The sequence below is a fragment of the Stegodyphus dumicola genome, chromosome 1, assembly GCF_044657685.1.
Source record: "Stegodyphus dumicola isolate Sdum_Otavi_A_Nest chromosome 1, ASM4465768v1".
Taxonomy (NCBI): Eukaryota; Metazoa; Arthropoda; class Arachnida; order Araneae; family Eresidae; genus Stegodyphus; species Stegodyphus dumicola.
Genome location: NC_140768.1, coordinates 252,907,382 through 252,929,191, shown reverse-complemented (window position 1 = coordinate 252,929,191; position 21,810 = coordinate 252,907,382). Strand labels below are relative to the sequence as shown.

Below are 21,810 nucleotides of genomic sequence, written 5' to 3'. Positions count from 1 at the left end.
ACAAAAAGTTTCATCGTGTGCTATTTAACGAAGAGCTTACTTTAACTTAGCTTACTATCGTATACCATATTACTTAAATTATTTCTGTACATTAATAAAACGAAAGTTATTGATCATAAAAAGTGTATGAAATAATCATTGTAATCTACCACTATTCTAAAATGTGGAAACTAAAAATAAGTAAATACATTATATATAATCGAAAAAAAATGGTGTTAAGAAACATCAGCATTACTAGTAAATACTGCAATCCATAATTATTGCACTTTTAATTGCTTACTATTTAAAAAACACAAATATTTTTTTATCAATTGGAAATTTTAGTTCCGTTACCTTCCTTCTGCTATTTATATTTTCAAACACTACTAGTTCATGTTTTTTCTTAAATAGTGCTGTCATATATGTTGTTTGCTAGGTTATTATTTCATATTAGATATGAATATGGGAAGTTATTAGATTTAGGTATATTTTTGTATAAAATGTTTTGATCACATTTATTAACTACTTTATACTGTCTTTCATTTGATATCTTGGAGATATAGAAGTTAATTGTTATATTTTTTACTGTGAAACGCGAATAAATTTATACTTCAGTTCAGAGTTCAGGTAAAATACTGATTATGTTACCTTAAGAACCGCTTCCTAATTTATCATGACAGGGGAAATTTTCAATGTCTCTGAGATTAAACAGAAATAAATGTGATAACGCTGTTATCAGAAGTTTACCCACATACATATCTTTACTTTATGTCTAATTGAGTTTTATTTACTTAAAACCTATTTATTAATGTTATATGTTTATAATAACCACTGTCACTTAAGGAAAAAATGATGAAATCTTAAATAATAGTAACTTAGAATTTAAGCTATTTAAAAAATATAGTTTAAAGCACTGAAAATAATTAAGGCTATTATTAATTACGCATATTTAGTCTAAAGAGAAAAAACTGTATTATCTTCTGGTTTTCAGGAGATGATAAAATATTTAAAATTTAGATAAATACAAGGTATACAAAATTTTAAAAAAGAAGAAAAATATATTAATTATTAAGCTTATTTTTCTGCATAAATCAATATGTAACACAAGGACATAATAATAAAGACCTTCTCAAAATTGTTGCAAAAGAGTGGAATTTTACGAACATTTAGGCGTCTTTAAGACGTCGTGATACAATGCTTTCACAACCAAAATATCACCTGCGAAAGACACAATAACGACGTCTAAGCGACAAAAACCTTATCTGCAAAGACGTAATAAAGACGTCTTTGCAACGGTTGCAAAACAGTGGATGTTCGCGGACATCTGAGCGTCTTAAAGACGACATATTGCAACGTTTTTGCTACTTGGGTAAAGACCGAAAAGTGTCATTATAGCAGTTTTGGGTTTATCTTCTTCAGCAGTAAGTATCTGGTAATATGCTTTCACTAGGTCAGTTTTGGAAAATATGGTTTTATCTTTTAAAATATACAAACTTGATATACCCAGACCTGAAGATTTCCATGAGAAAACTTCAAGTCTGGGAATAGGGTACCTATCAGGTTAGTCTGTGCTTTGAGACATTTGTAGTCCCCACAGGATCTCTGTATGCTCTCTTTCTTGCAAACAAAATAAAGGGGGCTAGTCAACTGAGATTTGGACGGCCGAATGACGTTATTCTTCTGCATAAAATGAAATTCTTGCATTGCTAACTCGAGCTTTTTAGGATACGCTGTCTAGCTCTTGAGTACACAGGATGGCCTGTAACAGTTATGTTATGCCTAACATTGCATTTTATGACTTTATTGAACAAAGTAGTTTTTATTAAATCGAGATAGTTGCTCAAAAATTCAAACTACTTTGATTACTTCTTGACTATACTTAAATTATCATATTGATCAATTTTAACTTCTCCACTTACTGAGAGGTTAGTTATACCATCAGTTAATATTTTTATTATATATGTCAATCAACAATTGAAATTTATTTAAAAAAATCAGCTCCAAATATCCTTTTCGAAACTTTAGCCCCAAGAAGTAGCCACTGAAATGGACGGTTTAGGCCAACGTCTGATGAACGCATTTTTTTGCCATGTGTGTCTCACTACCATTTGTTGCATATAATTTGCAGTCACGATTGTTAGAATCAGTTTTAGAAGGTGGTAAAACTGACACATCAGCAATACTATCAACGAGGAACCTGCATACTTGCTATTTGTAGTTCAAGTGAAGGGAATTTTGCAATTAACTCACTGTCGCGATTGTTAGAATCAGTTTTAGAAGGGGATAAAACTGACACATCAGCAATACTATCAACGAGGAACTGGGAAAACTTTTTTTTTTTTTTTACGTTTACAAATAGATGAAATTTTTGGTAACTTGACCCAATTAGAAGTACAGGAGTGTCTCTGCTGAAACTGCATACTTGCTATTTGTAGTTCAAGTGAAGGGAATTTTGCAATTAACTCATCCATGCCAAGCAGGCTTAGTGTGAATAGCAGAATATTTTGGTAATCTTGGAGACTCCATCGTCATCAGCTTCTCCAGAGATTCCCCACACACAGTAATGATGTTTTTATCAGCATCTGGCATTTTATCCAATCATAAAGTGCGCAAAACTTTGTCAGGTACATCGTTTGATCCACGTGATCGCATCTTTCGTGACAACTGGCTAGGCATCATATCGCTTAATTCCGTTCGAGTAATTAAACGATTTATTTTCTTATTCTGACACTTTCTGAGTCTTTCCTTTGAAACTGTATATTTTTGCTTAGAACCAGCTTTAGAAATATATCACATATTTTCCATGAATTTAGGTTCCAAATGAGCGATCGAGTAGTTGAACTTCGTGTCCTTTGTCTTAACACTGCAAATCTGGAACTGGGCTTCCACCTGGTAAAATCACACTGCGGGATTATTAATCCAAAGCTGTGGGATTTTGGTGCTGGCAGAACTTGCCTCTACGACGTTCCTGCTCCAGCAGTATCGTCCGGCATGTTAATTGTATATCCAAAGTCACTAGTTATAAGTACTTTTCTTTCTTTATGTTACCTGTATGTTTCTCCTCAGTCAGAACTCAAGGTTGAATAACTTTAAATAGTTACTGTATTAAAAGTTCATGATCTAAATTTACTAAGCGCACAGTCGACAATACACAGCATCATTCATTACAAAATCCATAATTCGTTCATGAAACCCACACAGCGTCTAATCACACAGATAAACTCAGAGTTAGGTACGTTTTGCACACTGAATGAACTCCATATAAATTAAACATAACACGTGTTTAAAATATTTTAATTATTAGTTAAATATTAAAATTATCTAGTTATTTAAAGTTAATCGCAATTTTCGAGCTTTTTTATATGCTATTTAAATTTTATTTATAATATAACATGTGCTGCTCTCAAATCTTACTTTAGAATACAACAATTATTGTTGGTTAGTGTACTCACTTTGTGAGGGATTTCTTAAATATTTGTTGTCATAACAGAAGGATTAGAAAAATAGTGAGACGTCATTTTGCAATGTATAAAAACTGTAAAGGAAGCCTGATCATAGTCTGAAAGCTGTTTGCTTGTAAGAAATGTGTCAAACACTATGGATATATGAATAATAATAGTACCTTTTAAATACTTCAAGTATGTTCAGGATTATATTTTACTCATTATTAAAATTTGTGCACTTTTGTGAGTTTTGTGCAACGTACAATGATCAGGTTTTAAATTCATATACTATAACCAAAACTACCGTAAACAAAAGACTCACTTGCCCTTTTTAAATAGTTTTAATTAACAAAACACAATTAAGATAAAACATTACAATTAGGGGCGTTGTAATTACACATTTAGTTACCAAGTAAATCTCGGAGAACACCATCTTAGTGTCTTGAGTCCAGTACATCGACTGACTGCTATGGTCTTTGTTGGCCGGCGTTTTTCCCGGCGGCCGCTAACTGGCGCTCGTTGAGCCGTGGGGTTACAGACTCCCCCTCTGGCTCGTACGATGTCTCGGCGAAGAGCCAGAAATATGTTTCGCTGGTCTGCCTCGTCTCCGAAGAGGTGCTACAGTCCCATTATCTCTTGAAACAGCTGTTCATAAGCGCGTAAAACTGAGCTGTGGTAAGTCCCAAGGACTTCATTGGCTTAGCTGGATCAGCAGTATCATACGTAGTGGGTGAACGATTGGTTAACACTAAACAAGGTCCTTCACGTCTAGGCATGAAGTTTTGGCACTTTCTAGTCTGTGATATGCAAATAGGATGTAACCTCACCCATACTTTATCACCTGGTTCGTAAGAAACCTTTTGAGACATCTGTAATCCGATCGACGATCATAATATACTTTTTTCTTGTCTTGATTCTATTCGACGTGGTCTTTAATCTCTGCAGTTAAACGGGAAAATTATTTGAGATATGGGGTTATCTCAGCCACGAAGTTATCATTATCAATTAATGTTCTTAGGTTGTTCTTAATTCTCTGCCAAACTGCAAGAAAGCTGCTGTGTGATTAGTGGTTTCACACTGGGTAGTATTCATGGAAAAACGAATGAGTGGCTTTTTTTCCCAGGAATTGTGTTCATCTCCGACGAGTATGGCAAGTCGAGGTTTTAGATCCCTATTCTTAAGTTCCGATGGGTTTGCTTGGGGATGATACACAGGAATAAGGTGTTGCTTAATTTCGAGAAAATTGCAAATTTGTTGCATAACGGCACTTATGAATTGTGGACCATTATCACTTATCAATCTACGTGGATGTCCATATCGTAGAAAAACTTCTTCGACTAACGTTTTGGCGCAGTTGACAGCTGTTGCTTCTTCAAGGGCAAATAGTTCTACCCATTTTGTACTGATAACTTTTACGATAAGAATCCATTTCTTACCAGATGAGGTCTCTGGAAGAGGTCCAAAAAATCAACAGATAGAGATTCGAACGTTTGGGCGTAAACTGGCGTTCTAAGAAGACCGGCTGTTTTCTGATTAGTCGGTTTGTAACGGTTACATTCCGGAAAATTCTTAACATATTCAGAGATGTACTTGGCATATCTTGAAAATAGTACCTAGAGGCAACTTTTTGTAAGTACTTTTAGCCCCATAGTGCCCAGCCGTTGGAGAATCATGGTGCTCTTGTAGCACTCTTTCTGTTTTCGGGGTAGGGACTACGAGTTGGGCATCTTCTGTTTCTACTTCTGGTGAGTAACGATACAGAAAACCCTGATTTATAAGTGAACCTCTACTAGTCCCGTTTGCGAAGTTTTCATCTTTTGAAGTGCTTTCGAAGCAGTCAATTATTTTTTTTAGTTCTTCGTCCTTCAACTGTTCTTCTCGAATTTCTTTGGACTTTCTTACCGGAAAATCGGCTGATATTGCAAATATTGCCCCGAATGTAAATGAAGGGACATCTTCATTTACATTCGAGGGTATAGACAACATGTCTGCAAGCACATTAGCTTTTCCTGGCGTATATTCAATTTTCGAATTATAGGACTGTATATGAAGAGCCCATCTTGCCAAACGACCTGGTGGTGACTTGATGCTCATAAGCCATTTTAATGGCTGGTGGTCAGATGCTATAATTATTTCTTGGTAACCTCGAAATTTCTCCAGAGCCCAAACTACTACAAGTGCCTCACGTTCAGTAGTGGAGTAATTTCGTTCTGCTAGTGTGAGCAGACGACTGGCATACTCAATAACATGTTCTTTTGGGCCTTCTCCTTGAATAAGGACTGCTCCTAGAACGTAACTGCTAGCATCTGTGCGGATACGAAACGGCTTCGATCCATCTGGTTGTTTTAACTCAGGGGGTGTTATTAATCTTTTCTTCAATTTTTCAAAAGCTTAATAGTTTTCAAAGTTCAGGACCCCAAAACCATTGTACACCCTTTTTGTTAAGATTACTAAGGGGTCTTGTGATGGTCTCAAAGTTTGGAACATATTTCCTGAACCATGAGCAAGTTTGCAGGAAGGACTGAACTTCTTTTATATTGGTTGGCACAGGGATTATCTGAATAGAGGATACATTTTCAGGGTCCACTTCAATTCCATTCCTGGTTATCCAGTAACCTAAATATTTAATCCGATCAGATGCAAAATGACATTTTTCCCTGTTAGCCTGGTGTTTAAACAAAGAAAGTCTCTCGAAAACAGTCTTACATGTTGATCAAATGTCCATGATAAAATAACGACATCATCTAAATAAGACAAAGCAAACACATCCTTTAGGCCTGCTTTAAATTTGTCAATCAGGCATAGAAAAGTTGCGGGCACATTTCGTAACCCGAAAGGCATGCGCAAATATGTGCCCGAAATGGGCAAATGAAAGCTGTTTTATCTTGATCAGTTTCATGTATTTTGACCTGATGATACCCTGATTTAAGATCGATGGTTGACATATAGGCTGTTGGCTTTGCTTCTGTGAGAACATCGTCCATGCGTGGTAAAGGGTACGTGTCTACAATAATAGTGGCATTTAGTTTGCGATAGTCGACGCAAAGTCTTATGTTACCATTCGGTTTAGGAACCAAAACAACAGGACTGGCATATGGAGATTCACATTCTTCGATTATACAATTAGCGAGGAGAGAATCTAATTCTTTTTTCAGCAAATCTCTTTTTACAGGATTCCTTTTGTAAGGAGGTTTGCAACTGGTGGACTATTTCCAGTTTTAATACGGTATTCACTATATGGGATTGAATCTTCCCCTGTTGGAAGTAACTCTAGAATTCTTGCAGTAAAATATTTAGTTGAGTACGTTTTTCTGTACTTAGATGCTTGCCTTCGTCGCTTCGAATATTTATTGAAGAGGATGTTTCAAAAACTTTAACTGAATTGGTAATTTCTACACTCATTGTTGAGAGTCAGAAATAGATGTAGAATTTTCAGCCTTGGAAATCACCTTATAGAAAAGGTATTGGAGGTGAGAATTTTCACAGAAATGCCAAGTACCGTTGAGGACATCTAAGACAATCCCAGCAGACTGGAGAAAGTTTGTGCCTAACAGTGTTCTGTTTTCTTTTGCTTCAGGCAAAACAATTAGTTCTGTAGGTACCCCTTTACCTTCAACATTAAGATCCACAATCGTAGTCAAGGCAGCTACGTTGCTCTGTGTTCCATCAGCAAGCGTCAAAGAAATGTGTTTGGGTTTAAATCTTACTTTGTTCCTTAGCAGCATATGGTACAACTTTTTTTCCGCAATAGAGTGTGAAGCACCGGTATCAGCTCATACAGCAGCTTTCACTCCACAAATTTTAAGGATAATTAAACTGGATGGAGCTGTAGGTGATTCGAACGTAAACAAATTGACACTATTTAAAGACGCTTTTGCTTCTCCTTTAGATCTTGAGCAGGTAGGACATTTAGATTGTATGTATTCAGGAGTTCCACACCCATAACATCGGACGGTACTTTTCTCTAGTGGAGTGTTCGTGTTTTTGAAAACTATATTTCTTGTTGTTTTTTCGTGACTAGCTTCTCTAGCTATCGCAGTGGACTTCGATTTTCTATCTGATGTCGGGACTCCACTTCCAAAATTTAGTTTGTTAGATGGCGCGGAAGCTTTCTTTAATCCGTGACGAATATTTTCATACGCATCCAGCTTCTCTGCTAATTCCAACGGTTGGTTCTATTTTCCCCACTTATCCATGAAATTTTCTCTCAGATCGGAAGATGTTTTCTTCTTAATTTGATTGCTAATAATTAGGTTTTTAAGCTGTTCAAAATCTTTAATGTTAAGTTATGTTATCCATTCTTCAAAGTATGATCTTAATCTCTCCAAGTTGTATCTGGGCTTTTATTATGTTGCGCAAAACACTGTCTGAAACGGTCAGCAGTTAACCAGTATCGCTTGAAGTATTTCCTTAATTTTGGGGGTAATTTTGAGATTCTTTCTCATCTTCTCTAGCATTAAGTTGTGCTATTTCTGTTGGCAATGAACTGATCAGGTAAAAAACCCATTTTGATTCTGGAACATTTAAAAGTTTCAATTAACGTTCAAAAATTATCAAATACAATCCAATTTCGTCTTTTAGGTTAAATTTAGGGACAACTCTAGTAATAACAATTTTGAGTTGATCTATTCCCTGATCTATCACTTCTTTTTGAGAATTTTTTTGCAACTTCAATTGAAGTTTTAATTTTTTCAACTCGAACAGACGCTTCTCCTCAATTCGTTGATCTTGAGTAGCTTTTTCTTCACGCAAACGCTTTTCGGTTGCTTGCTCTTCATGCAAAAGATTTTCCTTTTCAGCTAACGCTAACCTCTCATTGGCTTGTTCAGCGATTTTTCTTTCATCAGTTATGCTGGTCAATAGATTCTTCACGAATCCTTCTTCATACTTAGCCGAATTCGTAATTAACTCTTTGAGTTGAATCCTTTTCAGATTATCTGAGACTGGCAGATCCAGTTCTGTGGGTAAGACCTTGCAGGTCCTTTTTCCTGGATATTCCCCAAAATGCCATATTATCGTACTTTCAATGTCCGATGAAAAGTTCAATATTTGTTTGAAGAAAAATTGTACGTTCAGAAATTTTATGAATTTCTTAATTATCGCTAACAATTACATAATATTTGAAAAACAACACTGAACAAAATCATTCATCTAAGATTACTTCGAAAATGAAACTAACATTTTACACGGATTGGTACATTTGCCAAATGGACAATAAAATACACAAATTGAGTAAACATAAAAATCCCCAAAATAGAATTTAACTTTATCGAAGTTAAAATCTATTATTAAAGTTAAATTCTATTAATTTTTATCTACTTCCATCTTCTATTAGTTATGTCTACAAAATTCTAAATGCTTTAAGAAATTAATTTTCGACTATAGTTCTCTCTGAAAACCACAAATAGATATATAAGTTGTTCTCAAATATTATGAAATAATAATTTAAAATTTTTATAAACTCACAATTCGAAAATGTAGCAAATATTAGAATGCCTTTTCAGAATAACGGTAAATAAGACATTAATTGAAAAGAAGTATTCTTATTGCATAAAAACAAAACGGTAGGGTACGAACTGTGCCAAATTTGATCGAAGATCTCGTCCCCCTCTTATCTAATCCATGAACTGCGCGAAGTTCCTGTTCTCTATTTCTTTACCAAAAAGATTGGGTGCTACAAAAAGTCATTTGTCGCCATTAATGGGACATTCTATTGACACTGCAAGCCTTTATTTATATTGTAAAAATTGCGCATGCAAAATAAATATTAATTTAAAGTCTGGCGCGTGCTAAAGTAAAAATAAATTTCTTTTACACTCATTTTAAAGTTTTATGATGCTTAAAGGAATGATGAGCCAGATCTTTTTTATTCTCTGTAAGAATTAAAAACTTTCCAAGTTGTAGATTTTAGTCGCTGAGATATATATATATATATATATATAAAGTTTTTAATAGTAAAATTGATAGATTAATGACATACACAAAACTGATACATAATCAACCTATCAAATATCGGATTTGTAGCTCACCTTAAATAAGTTTCTTGTCTAGATAAATATTAACAAATCTTCTTAGATAGCAGAATGGTTTTAACTTTCAAATTTACCATTTTAGGTAAACAGTTCTAATTTAATTAAAAAAATTCTCTTCATTAAATCTAAAAATTGGACTTCTTAAGTCGTTCTAAATTCACACTAATATTATTGCAATATATTCCCGTATTAAGCTTTCCATTTTTAGTCATTGAAGTTATTTTAAGGTTACTTAACCCTCCAGGCGGCAAGGCCGTATATATGCGTTCGAAAATAATGGCTCTCATAGCGGCAAGGCAGCATATTTGCGTCCAACTATTTTGGTCCTCATAACGGCAAGGCAGCATATATACGTAAACTTAAATTGGCACGAAACGGCAAAGCAGCATATATACGGCCTGTCTCAGAATGCCCTCCCCTCTCTGCTCTTAATGTAAACTGACAGGTGATAATTTTTATTTTTCTCTGCGGGAGGTAATTGAGGAGAGGAAACTGTCTATTCGCTAGGGGCAAATGGGTTTACCGTTAGGTTTTGAATAACAACTCGAAATAAATAGCTCGTTCAAAACTTCCAGCTGTTCTGTGCTTATACCAGCTATAGTAAACTTAAATGATTATGTTCGTAAAGAGAATTTTCATTTTCCAGCCTAATTATTCTCCAAATTTTAGATGCAGTTTGGCAAAATGCAACTTTGAAAGGAAATCCTTGCAGTGAAGACTTCGATAAAACCGTATCTGTTCTGGGGTTGAAATGGAATTTATCAAATGTCACTTTGTCCTGTGACTTTAAAGATAGTTCTGTGAAACAGCCTGTCAGCAAAAGGAATATATTGTCAATAGTACACAGGAGTTTTGACCCGACTGGGTTTACAGCTCCCGATACTCTGATTACTAAGCTAATGCTTCAAGAATGCTGGAAACAGAAGATTTCATGGGATAACAATTTACCTAAAAGCCTTTCTGACAAATTCGAAAGTTGGAAAAATAAATTACACAATTTAGAAAAGATAACTATACCCAGAAGATTTTTTGCTGACTTCGAAACAATTTCCGATTTATCTTTACACGTGTTTTGTGACGCGAGTAAATCTGCTTATGCCACATGCATATTTATGCGAAACTGTAATGAAAATTCCGTTACATCTCAGGTCCAGCTCATCTCAGGTCGATCCAGAGTGGCACCTATTAAGCCAATCTCCATACCACGACTAGAGCTCTTTGCTTGTACGATTGGCGCTAGACTGGCACATCGTGTTAAGGAAGATTTGAGACTAGAAACCTTGCATATTTATTATTGGAGTGATTCCATGGATGCATTATTTTGGATCAAAAAGAAGGAAAACTGGGCCGTTTTCGTTCACAATAGAGTGAAAGAAATCCGTACTCTAAGTAATTCAAACGACTGGAATTATATTCCTGGAACGCTAAATCCAGCGGACCTCCCTTCCCGAGGATGCAGTCCGGAAACCTTAATCAAATCGAAATGGTGGGAGGGTCCCGATTTGTTGAGAAATGATCCAGAAAAATGGCCTACCTCTGAAATTGTACCGAATTTTGACATTATAAATGCTGAAAGAAAGAAGACCATAATATCTGCAGTGAATTCGAATGCTATGACTGAAGTTAATTTTGATAAGATTTCTTCGTACAATACCATTCTAAAGATAATATCTTGGATCTTCCGTTTTGTTAAAAATGTTAGACTAAATCCCAATGAAAGAACTTTTGGAACAATTACAGCGGAAGAAAGTAAAGGAGCCGAATTAACTCTTTTGAGATTAGTGCAGAGTGAATCATTTTCTGGATTAGATGACAAAAGATTACATGTACTTCAACCAATGATTGATTCTAACGGAATCTTTAGGGTTAAAACCAGAATTCTGAGAAGAGATGACACAGAGAATTTTCGATTTCCTATTATTCTTCCTTCAGATCATCCTATTGTAGCAAAATTAATTAGAGCTAAACATGAAATGAACAATCATGCAGGAGTACAATTTTTAATATCCGCTTTACGAGAACAATATTGGATTTTGAAAACACGAAATGTCATGAAAGTTATAAGAAGCTGTGTTGTATGTCAGAGGTTCGATGCTAGTTCTTCGAAAACACCCATTGCTCCTCTCCGTGAAGACCGAGTAAGAGAAGCAGCAGTCTTTGAGATTGTAGGTGTTGACTTGACTGGACCGTTGATATTGAAGGGAAATCAAAAATCATGGATTGTGATTTTTACCTGTGCTGTTTTTCGCGCAGTACATTTGGAATTGATTTTCTCGCTATCAACTGAAAATTTTCTGCAAGCGATGAGACGTTTCATTGCTAGACGTGGAAGACCCCACACCATCTATTCCGACAATGGAACGAATTTCAAAGGAAGTGATAGATTATTCAAAAGCTTGAATTGGAATAAAATTATAGGACATGCTAGTATCCACAGGATCACATGGAAATTTCTTCCGCCATCAGCTCCCTGGTGGGGAGGATGGTGGGAGCGATTAATAGGAGTCCTGAAAAGGATCCTTCGCAAAGTTTTAGGACGATCATCTCTGAATCATGAAGAAATGATAACAATTTTATGCGACTGTGAAGCAATAATGAATAGTCGTCCATTGACGTATGTCTCGGAAGATGTTGAAGATTTATCTCCGATCACACCTTCCATGTTTCTCCATGAGATTCGACAAATTGGAGTTCCTGATCTGGAAAATATAGATGCGAAATCTTTAAACAAATGGCTTGTTTATCGACAAAAACTTTTACAAGATCTACGTAAAAGATTTCGAATTGAATATCTCGGACAGTTACGGCAAAATTATGAACGTGTAAAAGCTTCACAACCTCTAAAAATAGGAGATCTAGTTTTAGTGTCCCATGATAATAAGAAGCGAACAGACTGGTTATTGGCGAAAGTAACCGAGATTTTCAAATATCGGGATGTACATGTGCGTTTAGTTAAGGTCAAGACTAAGCTTGGAGAAGTTTTGCGACCAATCAAGCGTTTGTATCCTTTGGAGATAACATCATCAGATGAAAAATCTAAATTTAGAAATGTGGCAAGCAGCTCTTCTGATGAAATAAAGACTTACTGCGATCCTGATATTCGTAATGACTTGCCTCAAGATCTTAAGAGCGAAAAAATTCCATCGATGACTACAAGAAGTGGTTGAATGTTAAAGCCTGTTCAAAGGTTACAGTTTTAAATTTGATTTTTCAGCAAATTTGAAGGTGGGAGTATGTTGAAACTCTCACCGACAACCACGTGATTTGCGCATGCGCGCAGCAAAAACTAAAACAGAACTCTTTAACTGACTTTGAGAACTCGTGATGGACGTTTGAGTGAAACATGTAATCCTTCTCTTCTGTATTATATATATACTTTAGTTTAGTGATGTGATTGTAAATTAAATATTTTATTATCTTAGAAGCCTCTCTTTTTGCGTGAGTAGTGCCTTTGATGAATGTAATTAATAAAAACATTCCCGGATACGCCTTTGGAACGAGAAAGAAGATCGACTGAAAGGAAAGCCTTTTTACCGTTTATTTTCTAAGAATGATATGCTGTTAATCATATCATGAACATTACAGCTACCGTTGGCTTATACATTTAGCTAGATCCTTATATTTAGTATTGTTTCAGCGCACATATAAAACTCGAGTTAAAATTTCATATGAGGAATGTTCAGAAAAAAGATTAAAAATTGAGACCGACGCCCTGGAAGAATTAGTATCTGTCCAGCTATCAGAGGAGTTGAGACAGCAACGTCAGGTCGGATGCTAAAGAGAGCATCGAAAATTCATCTACAATATTATGTTCGTATGTTACAATGATACATGGGGTAAATACTAAAATGTAAAGAAGATGTGATAAGTCTGAAACTACGTTCCCTACTAAAAATTCCCATGCTGAGTAACTACACAATGAATGCAATTAAAAATGTTCCAATTTATTACATTTATACACACACACATATATATATCACCTAAACACAAAAAATCTTTTGGGTTAGCAGTCGAGATTAAGGTGGAAAAAGCAAAATCAAATTAAAATATAATTTTATTTACAGTTACAAAGTGTTTATTTCTAATAATACACTTTTTCCTGTTGTGATAAAATTAGAACAATTATCGACGTTCCTCATAATTTTTTACAAATCGAGTTCTGAAACAATATCTCGAATAGCATCTCGTATTATCGCTTTCAGGTTTTAAATAAAAGTATTTCTTTAAAAAAATATGCTTTTTTGTTATTTTTATAATTAGTTAGATTAAAAATGCGTGATTATATAATTCAATTTAAAATGACGTTGTAAAATATTTTATACTGTTGCTAGTAATAAATTTTCTTATCGCCTCAACTTTCTTTCGGATATCTGGACCTAAATTTAACTCTGAGCGGTTTTGATGACCGCAGAATAATCTCCGCTGCTGGTGTTATGGTATCCCTTGGATCCAGTGACTCCAACGTATAGTTTCTTAAAATATGACTGACTACAGTCTTTTCTTCCATGATAGCAAATCTCTGACCTGAAAGTAATGGGAACGTCAAACATAGCTGAAACTGCACAAAAATTGCTAACTGCATTTATCATTTACTTAACAAATCCTTAATATTGAATATCACATAAATTTATAAATTTTCCTAAAAAATCATATAAGATCAGGAAACTAACGTTCTCAGTTGGGTTAAATTTTGTTACAAAGGCGCATTGTTTTCAACATAAAAATATAATTAAAATTTTTACCGATAGATGGCGTCATTAGTATTACATTTTAAGAAAGGGAAAAACAAAGTGCATACAATGTTTTATTTGCTTGTATCTGTGAGCAAATTATAAATCAAGCAAACTAAAAAATGTAGTAATAAATTATGAGCTTTCAGTTGCATATCTTGAACATAAGCGAAGCGATAGAAGTTTTCTAGATTTTTAACAGAAACTAGCAATTGACCCCTGTGAGAAACTAGTAAACGTTATGGCAACGTTTAGGACAAAGTTTATGATAAAGTTCGGACGAAAAAGAATTTTCCGAGTGTTAATTAAATGCTAGCTTAAACTAAAAGTGAGAAGATTCATAAAAATTCAAAAGAAAAAAGTTAAAATGTGTACGAAAAGGGAGAAACGAAATGTGTCATTTTAAATCTAAATTTTCTGAAAGCGACGAACATAGATGATCCCGCATTCTGTTTTTATATCCGTCTTAGGACTAAGCTCATGGGTTCTAAGCGTTCCTTTTGCCTCTTTTAATAACAAAAACCAATACCCTGTCGTTTGTGATGTTGCAATTTTATGCTATTTGAACAACGCATGCTACTGATTAAAATACTCTCGCTATGTGAGAAAAACGGCAATTGGTAAGGCCATTATGGATGGTCTTTCCATTGGCGGACAACAGAAATTTGCCCAGTGGTAAGGATGGATGGACGGATTAAATTCATGGATTCAAAAGTACAGCAGAAAAGGAGAGTAAGCAATGAACACCAAAGCATTATTACGTTGCACAATGTTTTCAAAATCCAAATATGAATGTTATTACAGAATTTCAACAATCATCATGATGGTGAACCTGCAAGACATAGTCCTAAGGTCTTGAAATCTAAGAAGCTACATTTTGATACCCTTTGGAAGAAGACAGTCAAAATATGACGTGGTCGTAGTCCAAAAGTCTCTAGAAGCTTCTTATCGAATGACATATTTGTATACTTAGAAAACGAAAAGCCAAAGAACCGTTCAAGAACTGGTAAATCCATGTGCATTTGAAATTGTAAAAACTGTGTTGGGTTATGAAGCAGAAGTGCGCGAGAACACACAAACAAGGTGGGAGACACATATTTAGCGGATTCTGTTACTGAACGATGTTATTCAAGATCTGGTTTAAGTAGTAAACTGCAAGTAAAACTACTAAATAGTCAACTGAACGAATTAATTGAACTGAAGTTAGTTGTTTACGTTTGCGTAATAAACGAAAGGAAAAGAAGTGATGGAACTTATTGAACTGGTGGTTTTCAATCATATTTAAAAAAATGTTCTTTTAAGTATCAAATATCCAAGAATGCGACAGACTCCGTTTGCACTGATAGTTCTCCTGCAATGTTGGGCCAAGATTTTGAACTTCTGTTATACATCAAGACTGAAACTGCAAGTTACTATAGAATAATGCACTGCCTTGCATCTTTGTGAATTCCCATCAAAAGATTTCCCAACGAATTAAGAACAATATTTAACTACTGTAGTAAATGTTATGTAGCAAAGTGTATCAGGGCCAAGCGCTTAATCACCATATATTTGTGCTTCTTTTAAGGTGAAACCTGTGCTGTTCATACTTTGCATTTTTATTACATCCAAATCGAAATACAGTGGCTTTCCAAGGGCCGCACACTAAAAAAATTTTTTAATTAGAATAGGAGATTACAAAGCTAAACAAAATTGTGATTTAATTATAGCTTTTGAAAAAAGAATGCTCAATATTTCAGCTTGCCTATGTAGCAGATATATTTGATTACTTAAATGAACTAAACACATTAAAGCAAGGATTTGGTAAGACCTTAATAGAAGCTAGCGAAAAATTATCTTCATTTATTGAAAAACTAAAATTTTGAAGTAAAGTTGAAATGGAAATTATGACACACGTTTCTTTCCTTTTTTCAGTAACTCTGAGAAATGAGAAAATAACAATTGTACTTGAAATTGCAAAAACTCCACCTATTCAATGAATCATTTCATGGATATATTACTAGGGGAAACTATTAGCAAAGTTGATATAGATACTGCATCCACTTCTGTTCAGTCCAAATGGGGTATACGACAAAGATATAATAAAAAAAGAACAGTCTTATTAAAATAGAAGCAAATTCACGCATGCAAACTGAATTTGAAAATGTGGACTGAAAATAATTCTATTATGCACAAAATTTATCCATAGCTGGCTGCTGACTATAGTTGTGGCAAACTAACCATTTGCCACAACCCACTTAGATGAAATGGAATTTTTATCAATTTTCACATAAAAACCGAAATTTAGAAATTGCTTTGATAATATACGCGAGGCGTTTTCAAAATAAGCACCTCCGTGGTAAAACGCGGCCAAACACCAGGGCTCCTGGGCACAGTGCTCTAGCCGTTATCAAATTAATTTGAGAAATTGCTATAGAGATTCCAGACATACTTTAAGGAATATCTAAAATAATAGAAAAGTAGTAGTAAAGTTTTTTCTAAAAAAATAATTAGGAATTATAAAAATAAGAAGAAAATGCGAAAAAGGAATGCGAAAGCTGCTGAGCTGATGCCCAATACATAAAAGTAAAAATAAGAATACACTGGCCTTAGTAGTGGCCAATGCCTTATAGGCAAGTGCCCGCTATTTGGTAAAGGAGAATTACCCAAAGCCACTGATAGATACAAATTTACAGAAGGTACAACAGAAAATACATGAATAAATTTACGTAACAGAAAGTAAGAATGCATAAATACATTATTTATCTAATATAGTTCTGGGATTTCAGATTGCTATAGCCTTTTTCTTGTTATTTATATTCTTGTAATCATAGTTATAAATTCTGATTTCAAAGATCCTCGCCAAATAAAATGCACGGAGTTGAACAATTTGCAACTCTTGGTGCATAATATTATTTCGAACGCACCAGTGTGAGTTAAAAATTTGACGCAAAACGGAGTTCTGCGCTGTTTGCAGCTGTTTCCCATTTGTTCTACAAGAGTATGCCCACACTGGGCGTAGCATAGCATGAGATGCAAAATGAATTTATAAATTAGTTAATTGTGGTCTACTGATAGAATATTGTTTCGAGGAATTACGCTCGAAACTTGAATAATAGCACGTGAATAATATGCGTGGGGAATATGTGAGAGAATTTGCAAGAATGATTCCAAGAAAAGTTACTTGCTTAGCTGAGGGCGGAATACTTCACTAAAATTGCAAATTTTCGTCTGTTTTCCTCTTTCTCGTGAACAAAATTCTTTACAGGAATCATTCGGGAGCAAATACGTTGCTGGCCATCCAAAATGCAAAATACTGAAGGAAGCATACAAACAGCATGAAACTTGCATCATGTGAATACCGCGGTGGAACATGCAAATTGCTTCAGCGCACGCGCACATCATGGGCGACTGCAGTGCTCTTTACAATCCATATATAAATTGAGGAAAGATTGTCGTTTTGAATAACGTGAATTGTTCTCTTGCGAGTTTACTTACGAGAGCAGCTTCAGTATGCCTCGTAGAAAAAAAAGACGACCATCATTCAAGCATGTTTCTGCGTTCGATCGAGGCAGATTCATAGCGTACAGAGATTGCGGATTATCCTTCAGGGAAATCGTTTATCGTGTCCCACCTAGCCAAGCAACAGTAATGTGAATACGGAATCGGTGGATGCCATGAGAGAGGAACTGATGGACAGGAGTAATTGCAACCACTTCGTCGCACCACTCTATGGGAAGACAGGCATATTATGCGGATGGCACTGGTGGAGCTCACTGCCACATTCGATACAGTATCACAACGAATGCAGTGTGTAACACCACAATAAGTGTCTGCACGAGCAATTCGATAACACTTACAGTACGATGGACTGTCCGCTATGCGTCCATTGCTTCGTATACCTTTTACTTGCGTTTGCATTTGTAATGGTGTATCATCATACGAGTGTTGCACCCGGTGTTATTATGTGGGATGGTATTAGATTTCTCTTCCGCAACCCCTAGTATGCATTGTCGATACACTTCGCAAACAACGCTATATCTCTGAGGTTTCTCAGCCTGTTCTCCTTACCTTTAAGGCTAGCTTGCGTTATGGAAAAATCTTATGTATTTTTTGTTGTGTATAATTATTGCATGTTATTTTACTGTGCATAATATATTCTTAGTTATTATATTATTTTACCGTGTTTAATGAAATTGTATTGTGCTTATTTAAAAATTAATGTATAATTAACATCGATATTATGTGTAATCTCTGAAATAAATTTGGGTTCATCCTTTCCTTCGTGTTGCATTTTGGATGGCCAGCAGTGTATGATGCATTATAATTAACAGAATGCATACATTCTATGGTTATATTATACTTGTTGCATAATCTATTATGTTAGAGTTGTTAAAATAAAATATAACATAGTTTTTACCGATGCAATTTCTTGGACCAGCAGAAAATGGGATATAGGCATAAGGATGGCGATTACGAGAATTTTCTGGTAAGAAACGATCAGGATCAAATTTTTCCGGATCTGGGAAAACATCCTTGTCGCGATGCAGTTCGTAAGTGAATACAAAACATGAAGCTCCTTTAGGTATAGTGTAACCAGCTGTAAAAAGAAAAAAATGTGAACTTCGAAAGAGAAAGTAAATAAATTCAGCTATAGATTTAGAACTATTAAATCAGTATATTTTATTGTAAAAAAACGCTAATATCTAGCTTTCAGATTTATTAATTTCGTTTTTGTCTGCAATCAGTTATATAAAGCATTTTTTTAATAAAGAAATGGTATTACTAGAGTATTACCGAAAGACTGATTACAGAGTTCTACGGAAAGCCTGATTGCAGAACACTACCGAGAGCTTGATTAGAGAATAGTACCGAACGCTTGATTACAAAATACTACCAAAAGCCTGATTACAGAATGGTGTATCTGCCACGACGCATGGTTATATTTGGTATTTTTAACGATGCTGTTTGTTTTTGAATGGTGAGTTCGTTCAGATAACCTCTATTGTTAAATACAAAATTTTATATTTTTGAGTACATTCATAAACAACCTTTCATTTGTATTACTAATATCAGCAATAACCGCTTTTACGATATATTACTGTTAAAATTATTTCTGGATGTAGTGAAAATAAAGTAATTCACTTTATTTAAGACAATAAATTATATAAAAAAAATCTGAAAGCTTTCAGATTTTAAATTACGTCCAAAGGGGCGTTTTTTTAACGTTATGTGTGTTACCTTTATTTATTGAATATTATGTTCTACGTACTCAAACCATAAACTTCAATACAACAGCAACAGCGCAAAATAATTTTAAAATGAGCATATCTTTAGAATTTCCGATGCAAAGTCTCGCGCGCTGGAGATAAAAATGTCAATTTTATTTTTTTTCCGCACAGTATTGCCATTGCTCGATTTGAAATTGCTTAGTTTTTTAATCAAGAATTCGTTGAAGTGTTACAAAATATGAAATCGATAATAAAAAAAAAATTCAAGTTCAAATTAGGGCTTTTTTAAGAAATTGAACTATATTGCCATTTTCTTTCTTTACATATTTAAACAAAGCACTAAAAAGCATTATATATTTCAAATTAGTTATTCACAGAAAGTGTAAATTTATAACAAAAACTGTTAGAAAAAAGTATATTCTAATGCATAGCATTAAGGATAATGAAAAGTCTAACACATACAAAACTTGGTATCTTTAGTAGCATGTTTTCCTGTTATAGGCACCGAAGGATAGAGCCTTTGGCTTTCCTAAATTTAAAACAGTAATAAATTAATTTCTTAATACTCCAGTTAGTATGATAATCATGATTGGTTATTTTACATACATCAGATTTATGACATTAATTTTATTTACAAAATATTAGAAAATAATGACGTTTAGTTCGTGATATCCATTCTAAATATCTGTTTAACACGAATTGTACGAGTTTGATGTCGTCCTCTACAGAATTTTTTTACATTTTATATGGGAATTTATAAAATATGAAAACGGAATTCAGAACTAAAATTTTACTTACAGCCAGTAGCGAATCCAGGGTGACTGCTATGGAGTTGCATCCCCCCCCAACAGAGCTAAAACAGAATTCTTGATTTTTTTTTTAATCTTTACTCCCATTTGGTTTTAATCTCCCTTTTTATTTTCTTTTTGTAAAAAAAAAAATGTGTCAGCATTGCTTTCTGGCTTGAGAGGCTCGAAACTTTTCTCGCTTTTGTACCCATTCCACTCATACTTGCAGCGTTGACAAGTCAAAAACATTTTTCGGCTAGTTATTTCATTGTGTTTTAAGTAAATTATCAAATGCATTGATGTGTCTTTTGTAATTCTTGTAGTATCGCGTGTAAAGTGTGAAAAATTAAAATATTTTGATTTACTAAAGCCATGTGGTTTGATATTCCGTAAGTTTGGCATTAGTTATTATCGTTTTGTCAAATTTGTTAATTTCCATTGCAGAATATTATTGAGTACTTAATGTACACTCATTGTAATTGAGCACTGTTTTACGAGAATTTGAGCAGGGTTATTATTATTAAAGTAAATTAAAAAAAGTTAATTAAATAAAGTTAAGTAAATTAAAAGTACAGTAAGTTATTATGCGTACTTAGTGTCCTCAGTGAAAATATTTTTCATTTTGTGATAATATAAATTCCCACATAAGTAATCACATTAGTATAATTTTCTTATTCTAGATCCTTCCCCCCTAAAAAAATAGGAATTTCCTTTCAGACGAAATAACCAAAAGCTCATGTGGTGGAGGCAGACGTAGTCGAGAATACTGGTGGTGGTGATCCATAACAGTTCCTTACTGGTAGTAGATAGCTGTATTTCTGTAATGGGTAACGGCATATGTAGTTTCAGTTTCTGAGGTAGTCGTAGTTCTCATAATAATGAGAAGAGTTTGTTCTGCCCTCAAAAATTTAAGTAGAGATGATAATTATATCGAGCTAATCCGGGGGGAGGATGGTGAGGGTGGCGGAAAACTTGCAATAAGCTCAGATTATTGAAGTTATTGAAACGAACAAGGAAGCCCTCCGAAAATTACAAGTTCCTGTCAAGCAGCGCTGCACGTTATCCGGAAAACTTTAGTAGAGATGGTACGAAAGTATCCCTGACTGGCGAACTCTAAAGTAGAAGACGAAATATTCAGCAAATATTATTTATTTTTTGCTATGAGTTATGTTGTATGCATATCTTTGCAGCTTTTGGACTATTTGGTGTAAGAACGATTTAAGAAGTGGAAACACAGCTAGCAGTACTTCAATAACCATAATGCTTTGGGGTATCACAAAAGTCCGTTTTTGCATTACACGAACTTAATATGCGAAATTTTCTCATTGTACTAAGCTTATATCTCACCTTATAAGGTCTTATAAGGTTTATCCTTGACTACTCTTCATTTGTTATATTCTAACTGTAGCCTCGTGCTTAGAAAATTAAATTATTCGCATAATTTTGCCATCTTAATTTTCGGACGATAAAATTAGTAAAACAAAAGGGGGAAGAAAATACGTGAGGAAATACGTTAAGTACAGAAACATGTGGTAAAAAGTCCTTTTGTAGGAAGTAAGTGTTATGTGGTCTACAGAACATGGTTGTTTGTAAAAGTGGTTCCTATTCGAAAGAGGTTTGAGAAATGT

The 21,810-nt window shown here is 34.4% G+C and overlaps 1 protein-coding gene across 2 annotated transcripts in view; it reads right to left on the bottom strand.

The window, feature by feature from the left end:
* Window positions 1-13,490: 13,490 nt before the first annotated feature.
* LOC118191056 (cytochrome P450 4V2-like) overlaps window positions 13,491-21,810 on the bottom strand; it is a 54,270-nt gene continuing 45,950 nt past the window's right edge. The window contains exons 9-11 of one of the 2 annotated variants that reach the window (XM_085827312.1): window positions 19,857-19,923; window positions 18,584-18,763; window positions 13,491-13,978 (exon numbers count right to left, since the gene is read on the bottom strand). In XM_085827312.1, the coding sequence (XP_085683438.1) occupies window positions 13,806-13,978; window positions 18,584-18,763; window positions 19,857-19,923 (420 nt within the window). In that variant the 3' untranslated portion in view covers window positions 13,491-13,805. The remainder of the gene's footprint in view (window positions 13,979-18,583; window positions 18,764-19,856; window positions 19,924-21,810) is intronic. The other variant, XM_085827318.1, reaches the window with a different exon arrangement.